Source organism: Zalophus californianus, chromosome 1 (genome assembly GCF_009762305.2).
Source record: "Zalophus californianus isolate mZalCal1 chromosome 1, mZalCal1.pri.v2, whole genome shotgun sequence".
Lineage (NCBI taxonomy): Eukaryota > Metazoa > Chordata > Mammalia > Carnivora > Otariidae > Zalophus > Zalophus californianus.
The window spans coordinates 103,655,967-103,678,320 of NC_045595.1; the positions used below are offsets into that span (position 1 = coordinate 103,655,967).

The window sequence follows — 22,354 nt, forward strand, 5'->3', positions numbered from 1 at the left end:
TTTGTTTTCCGTCTTACCTTGAAACCTCCATAGCTTGAAAAAGCATGAAATTTGATCTTTTCACACAAAATAAAATTAAAATAGAAGTTAGTACTTCTACAGCTCCCCACTCTTCCCATCTAAGGTACCATGTGTAAAACCATGATCTGTGTTCTTCCAGCTAACCAGGCAATTAACCAAAATGTACATGTTGTCCTTTTGCAGAATTCAAAATATGCTCATGAGAACTAAACTATTTTTCCAACAAAACTGAAAAATCAACTTGTCCAGGAAGTTTATTAGGGCTAGAGGCCAAAGAAATGTATCGGCTAGCCAAGTGTTACCATTCATCAGAAATACTCCATATTCATTATTAATCCTGTATAATTCCCTCAATGTATCCACCTAATCAATACCAGATATATTCTCCTTATGTACTTCTGTGTTTTCCTTAAACCTGCAGTGAATTAATTTAGAAAATATATTGGTATCAAAAACACAAATGAGTAAATAATTTCTTGCTTGGAGCATCACAGTTCACTTTAGAAACACTTTACTTGACAATGAATAAATAATATAATAATAAATATTTATTTGAAAAATAAGTATTTTTCAGAACTTATTAAAAGTATTTTTAAAATTTAACCTCATTACCGGTTATATAACCAGGGCCATTAGGGCAGTGTGGCTCTATGAAATAGCCGCAGTCTCTTTCATTATTGATCTTCCTTTTGGTAGATGATATTTTTTGAATAAATGTCAAAATAATCTGAAAGAATACCCAAATGTAACAGATTCTATACTGTATTCACCCATTTGGAGACTTTGATGAAATGCAGCAACAGCTCTAAAAGACTAATAGTATCTTTAACAATATGGAACAATGAAAAGGGAAAAATAAGTTGCTATTGGAAACAGTGAAGGAGGGAGTGACATCTAGGCTGCCATTCTGGAACAGTTCTCATACTCTGAGCTAGGCTCTCCTCCTGCACACCCAGATGGGGCAGACTGGCCGGATGACAGCAGGAATGAACAATAACCTCAGTCCATCACATCTCTGTTTTCCCACTACCTCCAAATCCTCCGCCATAGATTGTTGTTCAATGTGGAAACGGAAGGGGAATTTCTGAAAGAGGTGTACTTCAAGTACTTAGTGTAATATAAAAACACTGAAATATGGCGGTCTGCAGCATCTTGTGGGGCTTAGGGTCTGTTTTCTCAGTTATAAAATTAGGCAGTTGGCCTGGATCCTAGATTCTAGATTGGCAGCCCTTGGACCAAACTTGATCTTCAGAAGAGTTCTGTTCTACACAGTGTTGCTGCTATTATTATTATTATTACTATTTGTATTAATTGAAAACATTTCAAAATAGGATATTTCAAATAAAATTTATATTTCCAGCTTATATTTTTAAAAAAAGCATCCTGTGCTTCCCTACATCACGACTGGCACAAATGGCTATAGCTGAGAAGTGAGACTCCCTACCCCCCACCTCCTCTGAGAAAGAGGAAGGGCCTTCCATTCACCACCATGACTGCTTCCCTCAACTGTTATTCCCAGCCCCTGTAAGTATTTGAATATGTGAACCTTGGAGCATGTAATTTCTAGAGACTATTCCAGCAATAAAATGTTATGAATCTCTGACTTAAGTTGTTTCAATAAAAGCAAAAGACTGTAGATAATAATAGTTCAACAACATTATAGGTGAAAAGAGACTTTGCTTGGATAACCTGACAACAAAAACACGATTTAGAATACAGTAATTGTGTATTTTTACAGGGACAAAGGGCATACAAAATATATTCCTATATTTCTCTGAAGAAGAAAAGGAATAAATATGACCTATAAATTTCCTTCTATAGCAGAGATTTCTGTGACGTCCTGATCTGCATTGAGATAAAACTGCTCTCCAAACCTAAAGTGAAAGACCATTCAAAAGTCATTCGACATTTTATGTAAAGAGAACCTCTTAATTTGTTGGCATAACATAAACCATGTAATTTATCTAGAGAATGGCTTTTAACTGATCATTGACATGTATACAACCATGCCTACTGAAATACTGATTTCTAAACACTTTCTTTGAATTAGAACCTCTTCATATCAAGAAATCCAAAATTATTAGTACATTATATTATGTATATAATCACAAAATTCTAATGAACTTCACAAATCTGCCTACTCTATTCTGAGTACAAAAATACTTAGCCTATTTTGTTTTCCCATTATTTCATACAGTAATAAAGTAATGCCAAAAATGTTATTACCAGAAACAATACAGTGTTATATAATTATTCGAAAGTGAATCTCGTGAAATCATATTAAAGAACAACAATTACCACATGTTAAGTCAGATAATTCAAGGGAGAGACTTATATGAATACTAGGGGAGTTGTTGGCAAAGAAATTCTTTTCTCTGAACTCTGCATTTTGAAGGAAATTTTTGCCATTTAATTAGTTGAGGTGTGATTCACCAACCAAAGGTCTATAGTGTGATATTTTTTCCCCCTCCAACTTAAAGTAATCTGAAAACCATCTGCCCTTATATGTTCATACTTTCACTTCTTTTAAAAAATGGATCCTTCCTGGATCCTTTACATTGCTTTATGGGATTAATAACAAATTATATCACTATATTGTATTGTATGGATAGGGCTCCTAACATTGTTCCAGTCTGTTCTTGGCTATGTGTAATAACATGGCAAACTATACATATGTAAAGTAAAATTTTATGGAGCAATTTACTTAGTATTATGTGGGAACGTATGAATATATATTGAGAATATAAATAATGATAATAACAATAGATAACATTTATTGTTTAATATATGGAACTCTTTTCCTCCATGTCTTATTTAACCCTCACATTAACAGTATATAGTAAATTTTTATCCCATTTTAAAGATGCGGAGACTAAGTCTCAAAGAAGGTGAATAATTTAACCAGTTATATGATTAAGTCAAAGGTGGAGCTGGTATCTTAACTGACCTCTGTGACTGCAAAGCTTATGGGTTATTTCCTGTGACGCCTGACAGCCAACAGACTCTACTAAAGTTAATGTTTCCTTTTCAAATTCTAAGTGCTGAATAAATACCTCTTAATATATACATTAGCTTTCCACTTCAGTCATGTGTTAAACTTGTTTTTATTGTTTCTAATCTATTCACACTGAATGGGTATAATATACTGTCTTTTAAGGAAATTATGTTAAACATATAATCTTACAACATTCTTCCAATGGCAAGGTAGAGACTTTATAGTCTCATTCCCATTTGTCAGGTCAAAGTCCAATGAAGGTTTCATGATTTGCCTAAGGTTTTAATTTCTAGAGAGACAAAGAAATAACCCCCAAAACCCCTACTCCTAGTTCTAGACTCATGTTTGGACTAAGTCTTTTTTTTTTTTTTTTTTACCCCGCTAACTTCAGTCAACTGATTTCTACTCTTCAATTTCTTAAATTATGTTGCTTTCTTACTCACTACTTTTGGTTTTATATAGTATTAAGATTTGACATCAACGTTCACTGTATCTTTTCACTCTTAATTCTGAGTGTTTCCATCTGATTGTTTATTTTTGTACTTTATGAGGATTTTTTTCTTATTTATGTTTTACCTCAATTATCCAGGAAAGGCTGCCTGCATCTTTTGAAAGCTCTGATGTTCTCAATGAAAAGACCTTCTAAATGACCTTGTTTGTCTCCCATGGAGTTGCATATCACAACTTCAAATGCCTCACTAAAATGTTACCCGTTTGGCATCAGTATACAGAAAAGGCTGTACTCTGTGATAAGAAGTACAGTGGTGTTTTCCTAGTGAGAGAATAGAGTTCTTAAAGGAAAAAGGGGCAATATAATTGCTCAGGTTTAGCTGGTATTTCAAACACAATGGTGCTAGAACTAGTCCACAAGGAATTTGTAGGGACAGTACCACATGAACCCATAATTAATATTCTTGTCATGGGACTCTATTAGTATCGCTCCTTTAGAAATCCTTTTTCTAGAAATGTTCTTCCTCGGCTATAAAAAACAATTACTTAGTGCCTTTATGGATCAGAAAATCAGTTGGGTAGAGGAGGCAAGTATGAAAGACTCAAACTAAGTAACTGAAACTCTTGGGTTGCCAAACTTGCAGAGTATGGTTTGTAACTAATGGTATGTTCATCCTCTCTCTCACTTTTGTGTACTTGGTTTTATTCTAATGAGAGCCTCAATGACAGATTACATTTAATGTGTTATTCCACAGAGGGGAACAAAGCCCTCGTGTGAATATAAAGTTGAATTTACATTTAAATATTGCGAAGTCAGTTCAGACCCTAACACTGCAGATTGACTCTGGCCCTGTCAGATTCCCAGCAGTGTCTATGGCAGTGATGCCACCAGAGGGCAGGGTTTGACTTCCGGACATGGTGGCTTCCTCCTTCCAGAGGTAACTTTGGGGCCGCTACAACAGCGATCAAATCCCTTAAAGACCTTATAATAATTCTAAGCTCACATCTCTTTTCAGGTGTACTTATGCAGAATCCTGGAGTTCTGGAAAATGCTTAGAGAGGGTAATTTCTAGAATGATCTGGCACAACAGATATTTAGTCAACGTATAATTTCAGAACTCCTACTAAGTACTAAACATGGCCTTGGACATCTGAAGGTTACTCAGCAGGATTTTACCTTTTGATCTATAGTTTCCCTGGGATGATATGAATATAATACTTGAAACAAAAGCTACTAATAAGCTATAGTATACAGTTAACTTATTCCATAAAAAAAAACAGGAACTACAGATGTCAAGAATTGAAAAAAAGTGGGGGGGGGACTAGAATAAGGTTTCTCAAGAGCTGCACAACTGACATCTTAGGCTCGATAATTCTTTGTTGTGGGGTCCTGCCCTGTGCCTTGTAAGATGATTAGTAGTATCCCTGGTCTCTACCCACTAGATGCAAGTAACATTGCCTCTCCCCCTCTCCCCCTGTTGTAAGAACCAAAAATGTCTCCAGACATTGCCAAATGTCCCTGGAAGGGCAAAATTACCCCTCACTGAGAAGCACTGAACTAGAGTTTGAAATGATGACCTTACCCCCCCCAAAAAATAACTGAGCCTTGAAATTTTAGAATCTCAAAAATGTAAGGACCTGCTCTCTCAGCCTCAGTTTCCTCATCTGAAGAATGGGAATAATAGTGCTTACTCTCATAGGCCTTGTTGTAGTTTGTTAGGACTACCTTAACAAAATACCACAGCCTGGGTAGCTTCAACTACAGAAATTTACTTTCTCATGGGTCTGCAGGCTAGAAGTTCAAGATCAAGGTGTCAGCAGGGTTGGTTTCTGGTGAGACCTCTATCCTTCACTTGCAGATGGCCACCTTCTGATAGACCTCTCACATATCTTTTCCTCCATGTAAGCACATTCCTAATGTGGTCTTCCTCTTATGAGGACACCCATCACATTGGATTAGGGTCCCAACCTCATGACCTCATTTACCAATAATTACTTCTTAAAAGGCCCTACCTCCATTGAGTATTAAGGTTTCAACCTGTGGATTTTGAAAGGACACAGTTCAGTCAAAAACAAGGCTCTTATAAATATGAAAGCAATTATCACGATGCTTGGTGCATAATGAACATTCAATTAATCATAACTTATAAATATAACTAATGTTAATACTCAGCCACTTTTATAAGTCATCTTAGTGCCTCAGATACCAGCAAAATCATAGAGTATAAAACAACTGTACATTAAATAAATTTATCTGAACACTTGTGTGTCACTCTGTGCTGAAGTTATTAATTGAAAAGTTTAAATTGACATTTTCCCCACTGATAGAGCTAATCACTTCAACGATGCTCTGTCTTCCTGTATGTGCAGTTCAAAGGGCAGTAGGTCTTGCATCCCCAGCATCTGATGAGTAGTCAGTGTTCCAGAAATAAATTTGTAAGTACTTTGGGGGATTTCTATGTGTAAAGAAATTCTATATACAGTAGTCCCCACCCCCTTATATGTGGTTTCGCTTTCCACAGTTTCAGTTACCTGCGGTCTGGAAGCAGATGATCCTCCTCCTGACATACTGGCAGAAGGTCAATAATAGCCTAATGCTAGGTCACAACCTATGTCATGCACCTCAGTTCATCTGGTCACATACATATTTGATCATCTCACATCATTATAAGAAGAGTCAGTACAATACAAGGTATTTTGAGAGAGAGACCACATTCACATAACTTTTATTACAGTATATTGTTACAATTGTTCTGTTTTATTATTAGTTATTATTCTTAATCTCTCATTATGCCTAATTTATAAATTAACTTTATCATAGGTACTTATGCAGAGGAAAAAAACACACTATATATATATATAGCGTTCCATATCCATGGTTTCAGGCATCTACTGGGGGTCTTGGAATGTATCCCAACAAATAAGGGAGAAGTACTGCAAATATTTCTCCAAGAGGAGGCTTAAGAGTGATAATTCACTTTCACCCTCTAATTCGTTTTTTAGCTTCACCTATCTACAGAAGCTAGACCCAAAATAAATTGGGGGGGGGGGGAAATAGTTTCAAACATCCATAGTCTTCAGCTGGAACCAAGTAACTGGAGATTTTGAAATTGCAAAGGAACATGGACCTTCTTTAGACAAAAATATTTGTTTATAAAAACTCGAGGATGTTAGATATTTCTGTCACACTGGCTTAGCATTGGACATTTCTTCTGGCTCCAGTGCAGTTCTGCTGTCCTATTTCCGACTGTGGGGTTCCCTCCCTAACCACAGTTGATTTCGGATTGGAGGCCTGTAACTTTGAGGACAAGAACAGAGTCGACTTAGCTAGCTGGAAGAACAAGAAGAGTTTTACGATTGTGAAGACAGGGAAGTGCTGTTGTTACAGCAGGTTCAGGAAGAGTGGAGTCGACGTTGACAGTTGCTGACTTGGACAGTTTTGTTGTCAGGAATAAAAGCAGAAATTGCTGGCTGAAAGCGAAGGCAAGAAAAGGACGAATTGCTACAGCAAAGTTAAAAACAAGAGGAGATGGTGGTCTTGGCGTGGCAGAGAATGTTCAAAAATACTCTCCTTGTCCTTAAAGAGTTGCTGCATGAGTAATGTGCCACTTCACTACATAGCCCTTCTAAACAGAATTGCTATATTTCCACTTTACAAACCAAGGCATACATTTTATTTTACATTTAGAGGAGAAACAGACAATTGAAGGCAAAAGTGGTGCAGTAACTTATGCAGCTCTCTGGGAAAGAGTTCACTTTTTTCCCTGCCGCTCAGACTGCACACAAAGACTGGGAATATATTTTAATTTCAAATCTGACGTGTGACATCTGGTAACCCATTTATTGCTAATGAAGTTTTCACAGGAAGGCAGTCACCAGTATCTCATCGTATTTTCCAGTTGGCAAAGTATTGTTACCTTTTATTGGCCCAGCATTTGTGCCGCTTATCACGGGCCGTTTAGTTAGAAAGCACAAGTAGTCCCACATAGAAATGAATGGAATGGAAATAATAGCAGATAGAGTGGTCTAAACTTTTTATTATAATCAGTGGTGTAGTATCATTGTAATTTATATTTAAAAATTGTATAGGTATTCAAGAGAATGATTGGAGCTGGCAGAACCCTCCAATCCAAGTAGCTTGTCAGCAGTGCCATCAGCCTCCCTCTCTGCACCTCTCTTTCGGGTACATTCGCTTCTTCCGCTTGCAGCACCCAGTGCAGTGCCCCAGCTCTCCTTATCCAGATTTGCTTGTAGGGGGGGAGTTAGTCATTTACACCATAGTGTAAATTTAATAACACTAACAAAAGTCTCAGATCTACAGGATCTTATGACTGCCTCCACATATATTATCTCATGAGGTTCCCAGCAATGTTGTGAGCCTGACAGGACAGGTATCTTTTACTTCTTCATTATCATTTTTCAGATGAAGAAAATGAGTCACAGGTCAAGAGAAAAGCTAAAGACTCCATAGCTCGTAAGAGGTAAATTCATGTACTGATTCTGATCTTTTGGTTCCCATCACCATGCTCTTCTACTGTGGTAGTCTGGCTTTCACCTGAGTCAGTTTATCTCCTCCCTCAGGTAGATCTTGGAGGTATGGAAGTGGGTATTATCAACCCAATCCCACTTAAAGAAATTCCAGACATTTATGAATGAGTGCAAGGAGTATTTTTTTAGGTGACATCCTATTGGGCACCCCTTAACTACACTAGTCCTGAATGTCTGAAAGGAAAACACAATCTAATGAATAATTCCCAAGCTGTATTTTAGGAGTCTGTCATACTTACTTCAGGTTTTGATACCTCAGAAGAGCCAAATGAAAGCATTTCAGTTGAGGGCACTTTTTTCATTTGTTGGATTTGGTTTTGCCCATTAATCACGATTAGCAGCACGCAAGCCAGAGTTGCAAATTAAGATGACAGTAGGGCAATGATTTTTAAACATTAGTGTGCATCAGAACTACCTGGAGGGCTCATTAAAACATAGCCTGCTGGACCCCACCCACAGAGTTTCTGATTCAGTAGGTCTGGAGTGGGGCCTGAGATTTGCACTCCTAAGGAATTCCCAGGTGAGGCTGATGCTGCTGTTCCCAGGACCACATTTTCAGAACCATTGCTAGAAGGGCTCTGTAGGTGAGGGAAGCATCTATTGTCTAATTTGGTAGTCAGCCCCAAGTGATGACTGAACTCTTCAAGTGTTCAGCTACTTCCAACTGAGATGTGCTGGAAATATAAAACTGTACTCCTAATTTTTAAGAGTTGGTACCCCCAAAAATGTAAAATATTTTCATTTTTATATCGACTACATGTTGAAATGATAATATTTTGGATATATTGGATTAAATAACATTATCAAAATTAATTTCACCTATTTCTTTTTACTTGTTTAGTGTGGCTACTAGGAAATTTTTAATTACATATGTGGTTCACATAAAATTTCTTTTGAACAGCACTGACCTAAAGAATTGGAAAACAGCAGTGGGGACTAGTAAACCACAGAAAATTCAAATCCCAAAAGCTGGAAGTGCTTCAGGGGCCAAAGAAAATAAATCTGTTGGTCAGATTTAGTCTGAGGGCCCCACATTATACGCAAGACATTTGCTGCCACAAGTATTAAATGTAGAAGCCATACAGTATCTACCATTTGACCTTTCTTTCAGCATTAATCAAATGCCTCATTATAATTCTTGAAATAAATGCATTAGATTAAAATAATGAAAAGTGTTTCTGCTGAATTTCTGAATAAAAAAAATCCATTAGTTTTTGAAGTTCTGAGCTTTCCTTATTTAAATTTCACTTATCCTTCCATTACAGAAATCATAACATTTATATTTTCAAAGTGCTTTTATGTCTTCCTAAGACCTCACTGTTTACCTTTAGCAATCTATGAAATAGAGGTGAGAACAAGGGTCAGTATTTCCATTCTAAATATTTTGTAATATTGAAGGGATAACAAAGAGGCTAAATTACCTGTGTATGATTGTGTCAGTGGTTAGTGACAGAGCAGACTGACAGAACTCTCGTCCAGTGCTTTCTCTGAGAGACTATTCTGCTGTCTCTCAGTTTTCACAGCACTTTAATGTTAAAAAGAAAAAAGTAGCAAGAAAACTTGTTTCAAAAAAAATGCAGTTCTATGATAAAATCAAACATTACCTTACAGAATTCATTTTCTTAGGACAAAGTCCATTTAGCCCTTCAAAACACTCTAATATACTACTTCAAAATATTATTTTAAATAATATATTACTGTGAGGTTCTTTTATAATACTCTGCCCTCACCTCTGTGGGTTTTTTTTTAAGATTTTTTTTTTTATTTTTTATTAGAGAGAGAGAGTACAAGCAGGGGGAGCGGCAGGTAGAGGGAGAGGGAGAAGCAGGCTCCCCGCTCAGCAGGGAGCCGGACATGGGACTTGATCCCAGGACCCCGGAATCATGACCTGGGCTGAAGGCAGCCGCTTAACCGACTGAGCCACCCAGTCGCCCCTCACCTCTGTGTTTTTATCTGGGCAACTGAATCCCATTAACTATTTGCTAAACTTTAAAAAAGTTGTATCTTCCCAACAAAGAAATCTGAAACTAGGTTTGTTCTGTATGAGTTATTTTAACAATAACACATTGTGCCACCTTTTTCATAGGATGATGTAATCCTGACTCCCTAACTGCAGGGCATGCTTGTAATTTTGATTTGCAGCTATGAAACAATCTGTCTTTACCCTTTCACCTGGAATTGCCAATGAATAATACAGGGGATGCCTGAGAGGCTCACAGTCTAGAAACTAATCTAGCTAGTCTAGATTAGGGCTCAAACTTATACACTTGACCTCAATAATCTAGGGTCACTACGAGCTATCCAAATGCTGTGCTGGGAAAACATTTCTTTGAGTAGATAATCTAAAAAATGGGGAGAAAAACCAATGTCACTATAATATAATACTCTTAAATAGAGTTTCTTTATCTTCAGTAAAAGGTAAAATTCATTTTGTTTTTAAGAAAAAAACTTCTTGTATTTAACTACAGAATGTTATTAAATCATTGTGGCATGAATAACATCCATATCGATAGTTAGATGCTGGCTGATTTAAGGATTTATCAAGTCATTTCTATTTGTTAAGCCATTATTGCCTTTGTCCTCAAAAGATATATACCTGTTTCAAAGAAAGGTTATAAACTTTCAGTGTTTCAGGAGATTTCTTTAACCACGTACCAGTTCCCAGAGAATGCAGAGGTCTAAAGAAGCTAAGTGACTGGTTCAAGGTCACCTAGTTAGTGAATGAGAAAGCCAAAATTAGAATTCTAGTCTCCTTATACATTGTGTAGGACCAATTTGTAGACTATCATTCAAAGAGTATTCCTACTGCAGTCAGAACATTGGGCAATTTGGGGAAACATGTACAATACAGGTAATATTTGATCCTTCTAGCTTCATTTAAAATGTATAATTATGAGCACTGGGTTATATGCAACTAATGAATCATTGAACACTACATCAAAAACTAATGATGTACTATATGTTAGCTAATTGAACATAATAAAAAAAAGACAAAACTTAAAATTTAAAAAAGATTTAAAAAATTAAATTAAATGTATGATTAGGTGATTTCTATAATGTTAAAAACTTAAATCTGAAATGAACTGCCATGTGGCCAGTAATTTCTAACATAAAACTCGTAATACATATAAATTCTATAATAATATCATGATTTCTTAAGAGTACAAATTAATTAACACTTCCTTTCTTTCCCAGTAACTTTCCTCATACCCCTTTAAAGTGGAATGTGAAATGAGATAGGCAGTTTCTGCTGCTGATTTAAAGTCTCAGAGAAGCAAATATGAAGTGCCTTAACATACAAAATTTGGGTTTTGCTCACAAGTTGGATAAAACAGCTGTTGACGGAGATGCCCACATTGGAGCTGCCTTTTGCATCTGTTGAAAAAGAAAAGCTTGTGAACAGTCTCCAAGAGCCATATTATTAAAAATGATGTTTCCTCCCTTTTGATGAATGGCTGAGATGCTGATCCTTTGAAATGTGGTTATGATTCCCTTGGGGAAATTCTGAGTCCTTACGTTTGAGGAATTTGGGAGTATAAGAGAACAGGAGTTTATTTATATACAAGCCTTCTTCCAAGCTGGATTTATTTTCCTTTTCTCTAGTCTGCACAGCACAACTCTTTCGAGGGTCACTAAAGCCTTCCATGACCCTCTATTTTTAACATAAGAATATTTTCTACTAACTCCAACAGGTCAAAAGATGATTTCTAGCATGTGATTAGACTTAATGACATATATCTCGTTCCTACCTGTTTCTCTTTTCTTTCTGAAATTAAAAAAATTAAAAATACAACAAAAAACAGCCAAGAGTTTAAGATACAAAAAGAGTAGGAAGAAATATCATAGGAATAAAGGGAGTTGTTTGGGGGCTTGGGATATTCATCACAGGTGAGTTATTTGAACTGTAACGTATGATAAATAGAAGCATCTGAAGTGGAAAGAAATTGAACTGTAATTTAGTGTTACATTATTAGATATTAAAGTATTGAATAATTTCTAATAAGCAAAAATTTAGGATTCACATTTTACCTTCGTTGAAGTGTATACCCTAACCTGGAAGGAACTTCTGAATTTTCTTTCATAAAGCTGAGTTCTTTCTATTCTTGGGCTATTTTGGAAAGCAGAGGGGAGGGCTAGTTGAGGATGGCAGGACATTTAACCACCATCACCACAGTTGGTTACAACTGGTATGTGCAGAAATAAGAAGGCAGTTCTATTTTCATTTCTTGTGAGGCCAGGCCACAGTGGATGATACTGACTTGGAAAGAGGGCCAGAAACCACTTTTTACCACTCAGACATATCATACAGCCATTCATTAAGCTTAAGGACACTGAATCTTGAGTACTTATTCAGTATGGCATTAATAATTGTATCAAAATATATTGTGTGTTCTAAGAAAAATATTCACCTAGGAATTGAAGAGGTAAACAAAATCATCTCCCAGAAAAGTATTTAACATAGAGAGGTTAGTCTAGGATTGCCAGCCATTCTCTCGTGCATCTGACTTAAAAGCAATTCTGGTCACTTGCCCCATGGTGCCAAGCTCTCTGCCATGCTCCCTTCTTCATGGCTGCCAGGATTTACCATGATGGAAAAGAGTACCACCAGAAGGGCTCGCATGCTTCATTAAAAGGCATAATGGGGGCAGAAGTGAGCATGAATAAGGGCAAGACTATAATCCAAAGTTTATTGCGTCCAAGCAACTTAACCATTATCTCCAAATAATGTGTAGGGCAGCTTCCAGTCAAGATGAAGACAATAAACTAAGCAATCATGGACATTACCCTTCTTTCTCTAAACACATAAAATATCAAATCAAAGCTCTGAATAAGAATTGAGACCACATGGGACACCTGAGTGGCTCCATCAGTTAAGCATCTGCCTTTGGCTCAGGTGATGACCACAGGGTCCTGGGATCAAGGCCCGCGCAGTAGGGCTACCTGCTCAGCGGGGAGCCTGCTTCTTCCTCTCTGCACCCCCCCACTCATGTTCCCCCCAACTCTTGCTTTCAAATATATAAAATCTTTTAAAAAAAAGAGAGAGAGAAAGAAAAAAAAAATGAGATCAATGGGCCAGAGAAGAACCAATACCAGTTATACAACCAAGATAAAGTTTTAGTGAGTTTATCAGGATGGAATTCAAGACCATTAGATGTGTGCACTAAAGGCAAGTGAAACTAGCTTTTCTGGTTAAAGCCAGAAACTGGAAAATTACTGCCTATTGTGACCAAAGACTAGATAACTTCTGCAGACCAGCAAAAATTTGAGAATGGGCAGGGGGCCTAATCTGCATTATCTGAAGAAAAAGTATGGCATTGGAAACAAAGCTGAGAACTGGCATTAAAATACAACATGAATATTGTATGCCCAAGCAGAAATTTCACAGGCCACCACCATACAGACACCAGGCCTCCTAAAGAAGTTAATCCCCACAGATTAACTCACAAAGATTACAAAATTTAAGATGAAGGCAAATGCCAAGAAAGAGTGTCCACAGATGAAACAAATAGAATTTATATGAGAAGAACTATGAACTACAAATAGTAAAGCAATTGGATAGGGGCTCTTAACATACAGATGTTTGATATGTTTAAAGAGATAAGGGTACAAATAGACCCCATAAAATAAGAACAGAAGGTTAAGAAATAAGAACAAGTGGATTTGAAAAAGAAACAAGTAGAAACCGTAAAAATTTTACTGCCAATTTTACTTCTATGATTCAGTGACTTCACAAATGGATACTGACTAACAGTTGTTCCCAGTAGAATGCCTCATTCATTACTGAGGGGAAAAAAACACACAGGAGCAGAAACAGTTGCTTTCTAAAGTCTAAATTATAAAATAGAGCAATAAAGAGAATGACTTCCGAACAGGATGGTTTATTGAGCTGCCCAGGACTCCCAGCAAATGACTTACAAACACTAGTCTACTCTTTTAGATATTTGAGAAAGCTACTTTGATAGATTATTCTAAAATATAATTACTTTGTCTTTTAGTTCTCTCTTTATTATCATAGGAAACCATGTGGTATTTTTTTTCCTTAGATTGCAAACTCATTAAAAAAGGAGCTTGTAATGAACAATTTAATTAGATTGGTTTTGGCTTGCCTAAAAGCTTAAGAAGGTATTAATATTCTAATCAAAAGTCTTGGGGAAATATTCTTAGAATTAGAGAGAAAAAGACAGGAAGAAGGGAGGCAGGGAGGGAGGGAGGGAGGGGGAGAGAGAGAGAGAGAGAGAGAGAGAGAGAGAGAGAGAGAGAGAGAGAGAAAGAAAGAAAGAAAGAAAGAAAGAAAGAAAGAAAGAAAGAAAGAAAGAAAGAGAAAGAAAGAAAGAAAGAAAGAAAGAAAGAAAGAAAGAAAGAAAGAAAGAAAGAAAGAAAGAAAGAAAAAGAAAGAAAGAAAAGAAAGAAAGGAAAGAAAGAAAGAAAGAAAGAAAAGAAAGAGAAAATCTTCCTTTTAGGCTTGTTTTTAAGAATAAAGGAAGCTAATTCTTAATCTCAGGAAACAAACTGAGGGTTGCTGGAGTGGTGGGGGGTGGGAGGGATGGGGTGGCTGGGTGATGGACATTGGGGAGAGCATGTGCTATGGTGAGCGCTGTGAATTGTGCAAGACTGTTGAATCACAGACCTGTACCTCTGAAACAAAAAATACATTATATGTTAAAAAAAAAAAAGGAAGATAGTAGGAAGGGAAAAATGAAGGGCGGGAATCGGAGGGGAAGATGAACCATGAGAGACTACGGACTCTGAGAAACAAACTGAGGGTTCTAGAGGGGAGGGGGGTGGGGGGATGGGTTAGCCTGGTGATGGGTATTAAAGAGGGCACGTACTGAATGGAGCACTGGGTGTCATACACAAACAATGAATCCTGGAACACTACATCAAAAACTAATGATGTAATGTATGGTGATTAACATAACATAATAAAAGAAAAGAAAAGAATAAAAGAAGCTGTCAAGGAACACAAGGTATCTACTATAAAAGCAAGCAGTGGATAAATGTAGGGTGGCCACCATGAGCCAACCTGTGTTTACAGCACACTGAAAGTTCCCACCTGACTCATGGCCAATGTATTCAGCTGTTTAAGAAGATTTTTTTACTCATACTTTAAGAGAACAACATCCTGGTTTTTTTAGCCTTTTATGTCAAGAGAAAGAACTTACCAATGATAAACCTTTTAAAACAAATCTTTCGTGTTTTTCTGAGCTTTGGCTAAGTCAACATTTGCTTGCATTCATAAAAATAATAGTAAAGATTCAAAAAACAATATTTATTAAACACATACTGTTTGAAAGATATGACTAATGCTTTTGGGTTATCTCATTTAATTCCCATAACAATCATATGCAATAAGAATCACTGTTCCCATTACTTACAGATAAGGGAACTGAGGCTTATGTTCAGAGAAATGCAGTGACTTACCTAGAGCCATACAGATTTGTAAGTGGCAAGGGAAGATTCCATTTTAAGTATTTTGACTCCAAACCCTATCTCTTTTCCCCCAGGAAGAAACGGTGCTATGGAATTCATATAAGGCACAGAGCCTGTGTAAAAGCTGTGGTGAGACCCAGAAATAGGGAGAGGTGGATCTCCTGATTTTTTTTTTTATCAGTATATCCTACCTGCCTAAAACCCTACTGGGAGAAGAAATAGAATGAAATGTAGCTGCTTTCTGGGATTCATAAGTTTGCTGTTCCTAATAGATCACATCTCTTTCCTTTGGCTCCTCATCAAAACAGCATCCTTTTGGCTTCAAAGAGAAAAGAACCCCACTCTTTCCTACTCATTTATCATCAATCATATGTGCCAACTAATCACAAGAGTTCCATTTTCCCTCTTTCCTAAGAATCCAGTTTCTCTAGGAAAGCCTATCAGTGGCAACAGTGCCGATGGAGAACGATATTTCTTTGCACACCATTATGGCCCGAGTCACCCTCGCATCCAGCGCACATTCAGATCCGACATCACTGCCCAGGCAGTTGTGAGATGTCTGTAAATTTTTAAGAGCAGTTTCCCATGGATGATGCTGCAGACATCTCTAAGGAGGGAAAAGTTCAAGTGATGACAATCTCTACTCTACCTCGGCTGGCTCACTGTTGCCTTTAAGTTCTAACCACTTTGTTTCCCATACATCCTCCAAAGTCCAAATACCATCTTCTCTCGGGGATGCCCCTGATCACTCCCCCAGTCTCCCACCACCAAGCTGGGTCAATGATAAATACGGAACATTCCATATGATCCTGTTATGGTATAATATTCAACACTGGAGATAATTCTGTCTTTAAAGCTCTAGGCCGCCCCACCCCCACCCCAGTAGACTCAAATGCCTAAAAGGAGGAGAAGGAATATGAACTTTTTCACCTTGCATCCTTAACTCCAGCACATAGTAGGTGTTCAGTGAATGTATGATAAATGGATGACTGCCCACTGAATGCACTATTTGCATTTATACTTCCCTGTGCTTGCTCCCATTGTTTCTATCATCTTAAAATTCCTCTCCCCTTTCTGCTCCCCTCAAATATGAGAAAATTTGTTTCCTTACCTGGCAGGAAGTCTTGGTCATTACTTATATAAATATTTATGTAAAATGTTCTTCTAATTAGTATATTCAATGTGATGTCCAGAGTTTCTCAAGTGACATACTCATTTAAGTAATAAATACCTGGGATGCCTGGGAGGCTCAGTCGGTTAAGCGTCTGCCTTTGACTCAGGTCATGATCCCAGGGTTCTGGGATCAAGTCATGCATCGGACTCCTTGCTCAGCGCAAAGGCTACTTCTCCCTCTGCCTGCAGCTTCCCCTGCTTGTGCGCTCTTTCTCTCCCCCTGCCCCTGACAAATAAATAGATAAAAATTTTAAAAATAAATAAATAAATAATACCTTACTAAAATTTCCAGTGATGTTCCCCTAGTTACTCAGAGCAGACTTTTAATATTAAACATTAGTCAATATGAATCACTACGAACTGAAGAAGAAACTGACCTCAGATTGTGAAGGAATTGGAGTCCAAAACTATGTTTGTAAACTGGTCCTTTCAAATGCAAATTTTTCCCATAGAAATGCTTTAATAAATGATGGTTACAGTTCCAGCCTATTCAATAAAATTCTACTCACTCCAGACACAGTATTAATGGAACCAGCCTGAGACGTGTACTCTTAGAGTTAGGGTCAAGAGAGAAAAGAAGAAAGAGAGGAGAATTTCGTCCCTACTTTCAAGCACCCGAGCTCACGGCCCCCATGGGATTGTAAAGCATTAAATTTCTTCCTTCCTGTTAGTGCCCTTGCGCCCAAGCTGAAGCAAATATTTACCTCTACCCTAGTTTTCAGTAATGGAGTTCATGCAGGCTGCTTTTTAATCTTTGAGATTCTTTAACCTTGACATTTCCACTTTTTTCCTAGGCAAAATCCAACTGATCTCAACCAGATGTTAGAAGAACAAATAAGTAAATTAATACACATTAAGGCGTAAATGACTGCTAGCCCATAAACCTTTTATGAAGCATTTAATTGTTAATAGAGAATAGTTGTTTACCTAAAGGAATTTATATTTCTAAACTGACATAATTTCAGTAACTATAACAAAATAAACTGAAAAACCAGCAAAATGTAGGGAAATCCTTCTGCGTGAGGAAGAAATAGGTCATATCTCCCTGAGAGCCTAGCCCTAGTTTCCATTATATTTATTCCTCCTTTTCATCTTCTTCTGTTTTAGAAACCACATATTTCTAAAAGTACCAAGGATTTTTTTGTCTGTTTGTTTGGTTTGGTTTTGCTTTTGGTTTGGATTTTTTATCCAAAGTGAGACCCAGGTTAACATTGAGTATTTTCTATAAGATCCTTTCAGGGACAAAAATGTAAATTAGTTCATTGGCCCCACGGAAACTAGTCTCAATATGTTATACTCACAGCTTTTAAGTTATATGCATTTATTCCTTCTTCTGTCCTCTGGCTGCATTATTCATCAAACATTTATCATCTGTCCCCTGGAATAGGCTGGGGCCTCCATCAGTAAACAAGATTATTCGAAACGGGCCCTACCCTCAAGAAGCTGACATACCAGTAGAGAAGACAGGTCAACAGACCATTATAATATAGTGTCAATCTCTGCATCCAAAGTGCCAAAGTGACTTAACAAATGGAACAGCCAATTGCCCAGACAAGTCAGAAAGGCTCCACAGAGGATGTGACATCTGCTTGTCTGTGGATACTAATGCTCCCATGAACGAAAAGAGAAGGAAAACATTTCAATTATATAAGGCTGAGTACACAAGGAGGAGATGATGGGGACAGGAAGCCAAAACCTCGGATAAGGAGAGTAACTACCTCTTGGGAGAGGCAAAGAGGCCACTTAAGAAGCTTTTTCTTCCTAGTGTTCTCTCTCAAAATCTGGCTACCTGAGTCTCATCCCTCTTACAGTACCACTTTATACCAAGATGAATGCTACCTTAGGTGTATGTGTTTGTCCAGCTCTCCTGGGCAGACTAGTAGTGTCTTATTCTTGTCTAGGATACTTTGCTATGAGAGGAATGCACAGCCATGCTCTTCTAGGGACCTGCTCCTGGTGTAGCAAGAGGACCTTTACCCAGCACCCCTTTCCCGCCCAGTCAGCCTCACCTATGCCCGATGCCGAGCTTTCACCTCAGAGTGTGCCTGTGCCACATCCTGTAATGTTACCCTCACGGCATCCTCAGCCTCCCTCCCAAGGGTTTTCTGACAGACTCTGCGAGGGCAGAATATGTTGATTTTCTAAATCACATAAATGAATAGCCTGATTACTTGTTATGTAAAATACTGAAGCAAATATTTGCAGAAGTCTTTATGGAGCTCATTCCTGAGCACCTGATTCTTCCAAAAATCCTAGAGAACTGCTGCTATCTTAAGCCCCCACAAAAGACATGTTTTATTGATAATCCTGACCTATTCTGCTCATTTGACATTCTTGTTATATAAATGGTTAACCTCAGAGTTCACTCCAGAAATCGCTGGCAAGCACACAAGTTAGGAGATTCAGTCTCTTGTGCTAGACTGAGTTTGAGGTTGAAGAATAAAGTAGGTATTGCCTGTAGTGGCCTGGGAAACCATGGCAAGAATCTGTTCCACAAAGTTTTGAGCCCTCCCCCTTATCCCTTCCTAAATCAGTTCCCACAATGACCAATTTCCTCAGTAACCTAGAGGAAGCTATTGTGATGACTTGAGGGAGGATGCTAATAATGTTTATATTTAAGTAAAGATTGTGAAATGAAAGAAATGGTTTGAAGAATAAGATACAGATGTGTCACACTTCTGAGGTTAAAGACAAATTAATTAGCCTTGCTTACCTCTGGAAAAACTCAAGTCTTCCTGAATAACTAATTCAGTGTTATTTTCTGACATTTAGATTAGGCTTTTTTAATCAATTTGGAAGCTAGGATTTACTTCTAGAAAAAATGCAAAGGACCTAGATAAGTGTATTCACATAGGATCCCTACTTTCATTTGTCTGGAGGATATTTATCACTTCCTAGAAAAGCAATATGTTCTAAAAATTAATTCAAATGTGTAAACTTAGACTTTCTAAGTTCAGGTTTTCTCCAGAAAGTATCTATTTTTTCCTAACACTAAAGTTGAGTTACTGTATTTATGATTGAAAATAATACTATATGCTTATAACCGAAAGTTAATTTTTTTTTACCTTTTCATTTTTATTTTCTCCAGGTGCATCTGGCATAGTGTCTGAGACTAATTAATTAACCCAAGAGTTCAAAATGATCCTCAACTCTTCCACTGAAGATGGTATTAAAAGAATCCAAGATGACTGTCCCAAAGCTGGAAGGCACAATTACATATTTGTCATGATCCCTACTTTATACAGTATCATCTTTGTGGTGGGAATATTTGGAAACAGCTTGGTAGTGATTGTCATTTACTTTTACATGAAACTGAAGACTGTGGCCAGTGTTTTTCTTTTGAATTTAGCACTGGCTGACTTATGCTTTTTACTGACATTGCCACTGTGGGCTGTCTACACTGCTATGGAATACCGCTGGCCCTTTGGCAATTACCTATGTAAGATTGCTTCAGCCAGTGTCAGTTTCAACCTCTATGCCAGTGTGTTTCTACTTACATGTCTAAGCATTGATCGTTACCTGGCTATTGTTCATCCAATGAAGTCCCGCCTCCGGCGCACAATGCTTATGGCCAAAGTCACCTGCATCATTATTTGGCTGCTGGCTGGCTTGGCCAGTTTGCCAACTATAATCCACCGAAACGTATTTTTCATCGAGAACACCAATATCACGGTTTGTGCTTTCCATTATGAATCCCAAAATTCAACCCTCCCCATTGGACTGGGCCTAACCAAGAATATACTGGGTTTCTTGTTTCCTTTTCTGATCATTCTTACAAGTTATACTCTTATTTGGAAGACCTTAAAGAGGGCTTATGAGATTCAGAAGAACAAGCCAAGAAATGATGATATTTTCAAGATAATTATGGCAATTGTGCTTTTCTTTTTCTTTTCCTGGGTTCCCCACCAAATATTCACTTTTCTGGATGTATTGATCCAACTGGGTATGATACATGACTGTAAAATTGCAGATATTGTTGACACGGCCATGCCCATCACTATTTGCATAGCTTATTTTAACAATTGCCTGAATCCTCTCTTTTATGGCTTTCTGGGGAAAAAATTTAAAACATATTTTCTCCAGCTTCTGAAATACATTCCCCCAAAGGCTAAATCCCACTCAAGCCTATCAACAAAAATGAGCACACTTTCCTACCGCCCCTCAGATCATGGAAACGCATCCACCAAGAAGTCTGCCTCATGTGTTGAAGTTGAGTGACACACTTAAAACCTGTCGCTGAAGTAATCTTGTGAAAGAAGGAGCAAGAAAAACATTCCTCTACAGCACTTCACTACCAAATGAGCATTAGCTACTTTTCAGAATTTAAGAAGAAAAAGGTTATGTGGTCTCAACGAACCTTTCCAAAGCTCTGAACAAAAGCTTTTCTTTCCCTGTGCAACAAAACAAAGCAAAGCCACATTTCGCCACATTTTGCACTAGATAGATGATGGCCACTCAAAGAATGATGTCAGAAACTGGAGGAATGTGTTGATTGGGAAAATTTTACTGGCAGAAATGACATCTCCCCAGTCTGCTCTTGTTCTGCTATTTTTGATTTCCACATAAAGGTATTTGGAATATGTTAAACCCTGAGAGGAGCAACAGGGGATCAGAGCTCAAGATTGCTCTGCCCAATTTCCAAAGGGCAGGAAAGCTTTTGTTCCTATTTAGCTATTAGCAACTCTGGCCCACTTGTACATGCTACTGAACATTTTGTACATAGACTTGCTAAGCAGTAATCATCAAGTTTCAGAAACTTTTGTGAAAGTCGACTAATGTCTTATAGATTCACACTGACAAAATATGCCACCTAATTGGCTTATTTGTACACAGATACTACCAAAGTCATATATAAAAGCTAAACTACTTGTAAAGGTATTATTCTGGTCCCAGGTAGTAGTGTCTTCCTAGTCATATCAGTTTTGTTTCATATCTGAGAAGTATATATATTTTGTGGTAAAAAGATCGTATATCGTAAAGTATGCCTTACAGTTATAAAAAGTATATGTTCTATCTGTATATGTATATCTATATCTCTAAACTGTTGTTACTTGATTAAAATCTGGCAAAACTTAAAATAAAATAATTTTATCATAATGTATTTAATCTTCATTACTTAAAATGGATGCTGCTTTATTTTTAAAACAAGACAAATGTAACTATGAACACATTTCCATTTAAATTTTAATGCAACAGATAGTTTAATACTATTGCTTATAGATTTTATATCCTGCCATTGAAAAGATAAATAATACATTTTATTCCACTGCACAGCATGTAATAAATACATCCTTTTGAGTTTTTCAAAGTTTTTTATGCAACAAAGAAAAAAAACCAATTTCTTATAACACTAAAACAGACATTATTTTACACATCATTTTTTAATAATAGGACTTTTCTAATTACATACATGATCATTGTAGGAAATGAAGATATAGGAAAGCATAAAAATAAGTTATATTTAGTTCTCCTGCTTAAAAATTACCATTTTTAACATGTGGGTGCATTTTCTTCTACCTTTTTTGGATTCATTATACACACATACATATATAAATCGTGATATTTGAGTCAGAATGTATATAGTACTTTGTATACAGATTTTTCATTTAATGTATGGTAGCTTGCTACATCATTAAATATTTTTCTAAAACATTTTAATAATTGAATAACATTACAAAATACAGACACATTCTGATATAGTTAACTAGTCCTGAAACTGGAAGATTTAGCTTGTCT

The 22,354-nt window shown here is 37.1% G+C and overlaps 1 protein-coding gene across 3 annotated transcripts in view; it reads left to right on the top strand.

Annotated features, from left to right (window-relative positions):
• The window catches only part of AGTR1 (angiotensin II receptor type 1), a 46,369-nt gene extending 24,650 nt beyond the window's left edge, over window positions 1-21,719 (top strand). For 2 of the 3 annotated variants that reach the window (XM_027581717.1, XM_027581719.1), the window contains exon 3: window positions 19,707-21,719. In XM_027581717.1, coding sequence (XP_027437518.1) covers window positions 19,757-20,836 — 1,080 coding nt within the window. In that variant the 5' untranslated portion in view covers window positions 19,707-19,756 and the 3' untranslated portion in view covers window positions 20,837-21,719. Of the gene's footprint in view, window positions 1-1,381; window positions 1,546-19,706 lie in introns of all 3 variants that reach the window. The other variant, XM_027581718.2, reaches the window with a different exon arrangement.
• Window positions 21,720-22,354: the final 635 nt, after the last annotated feature.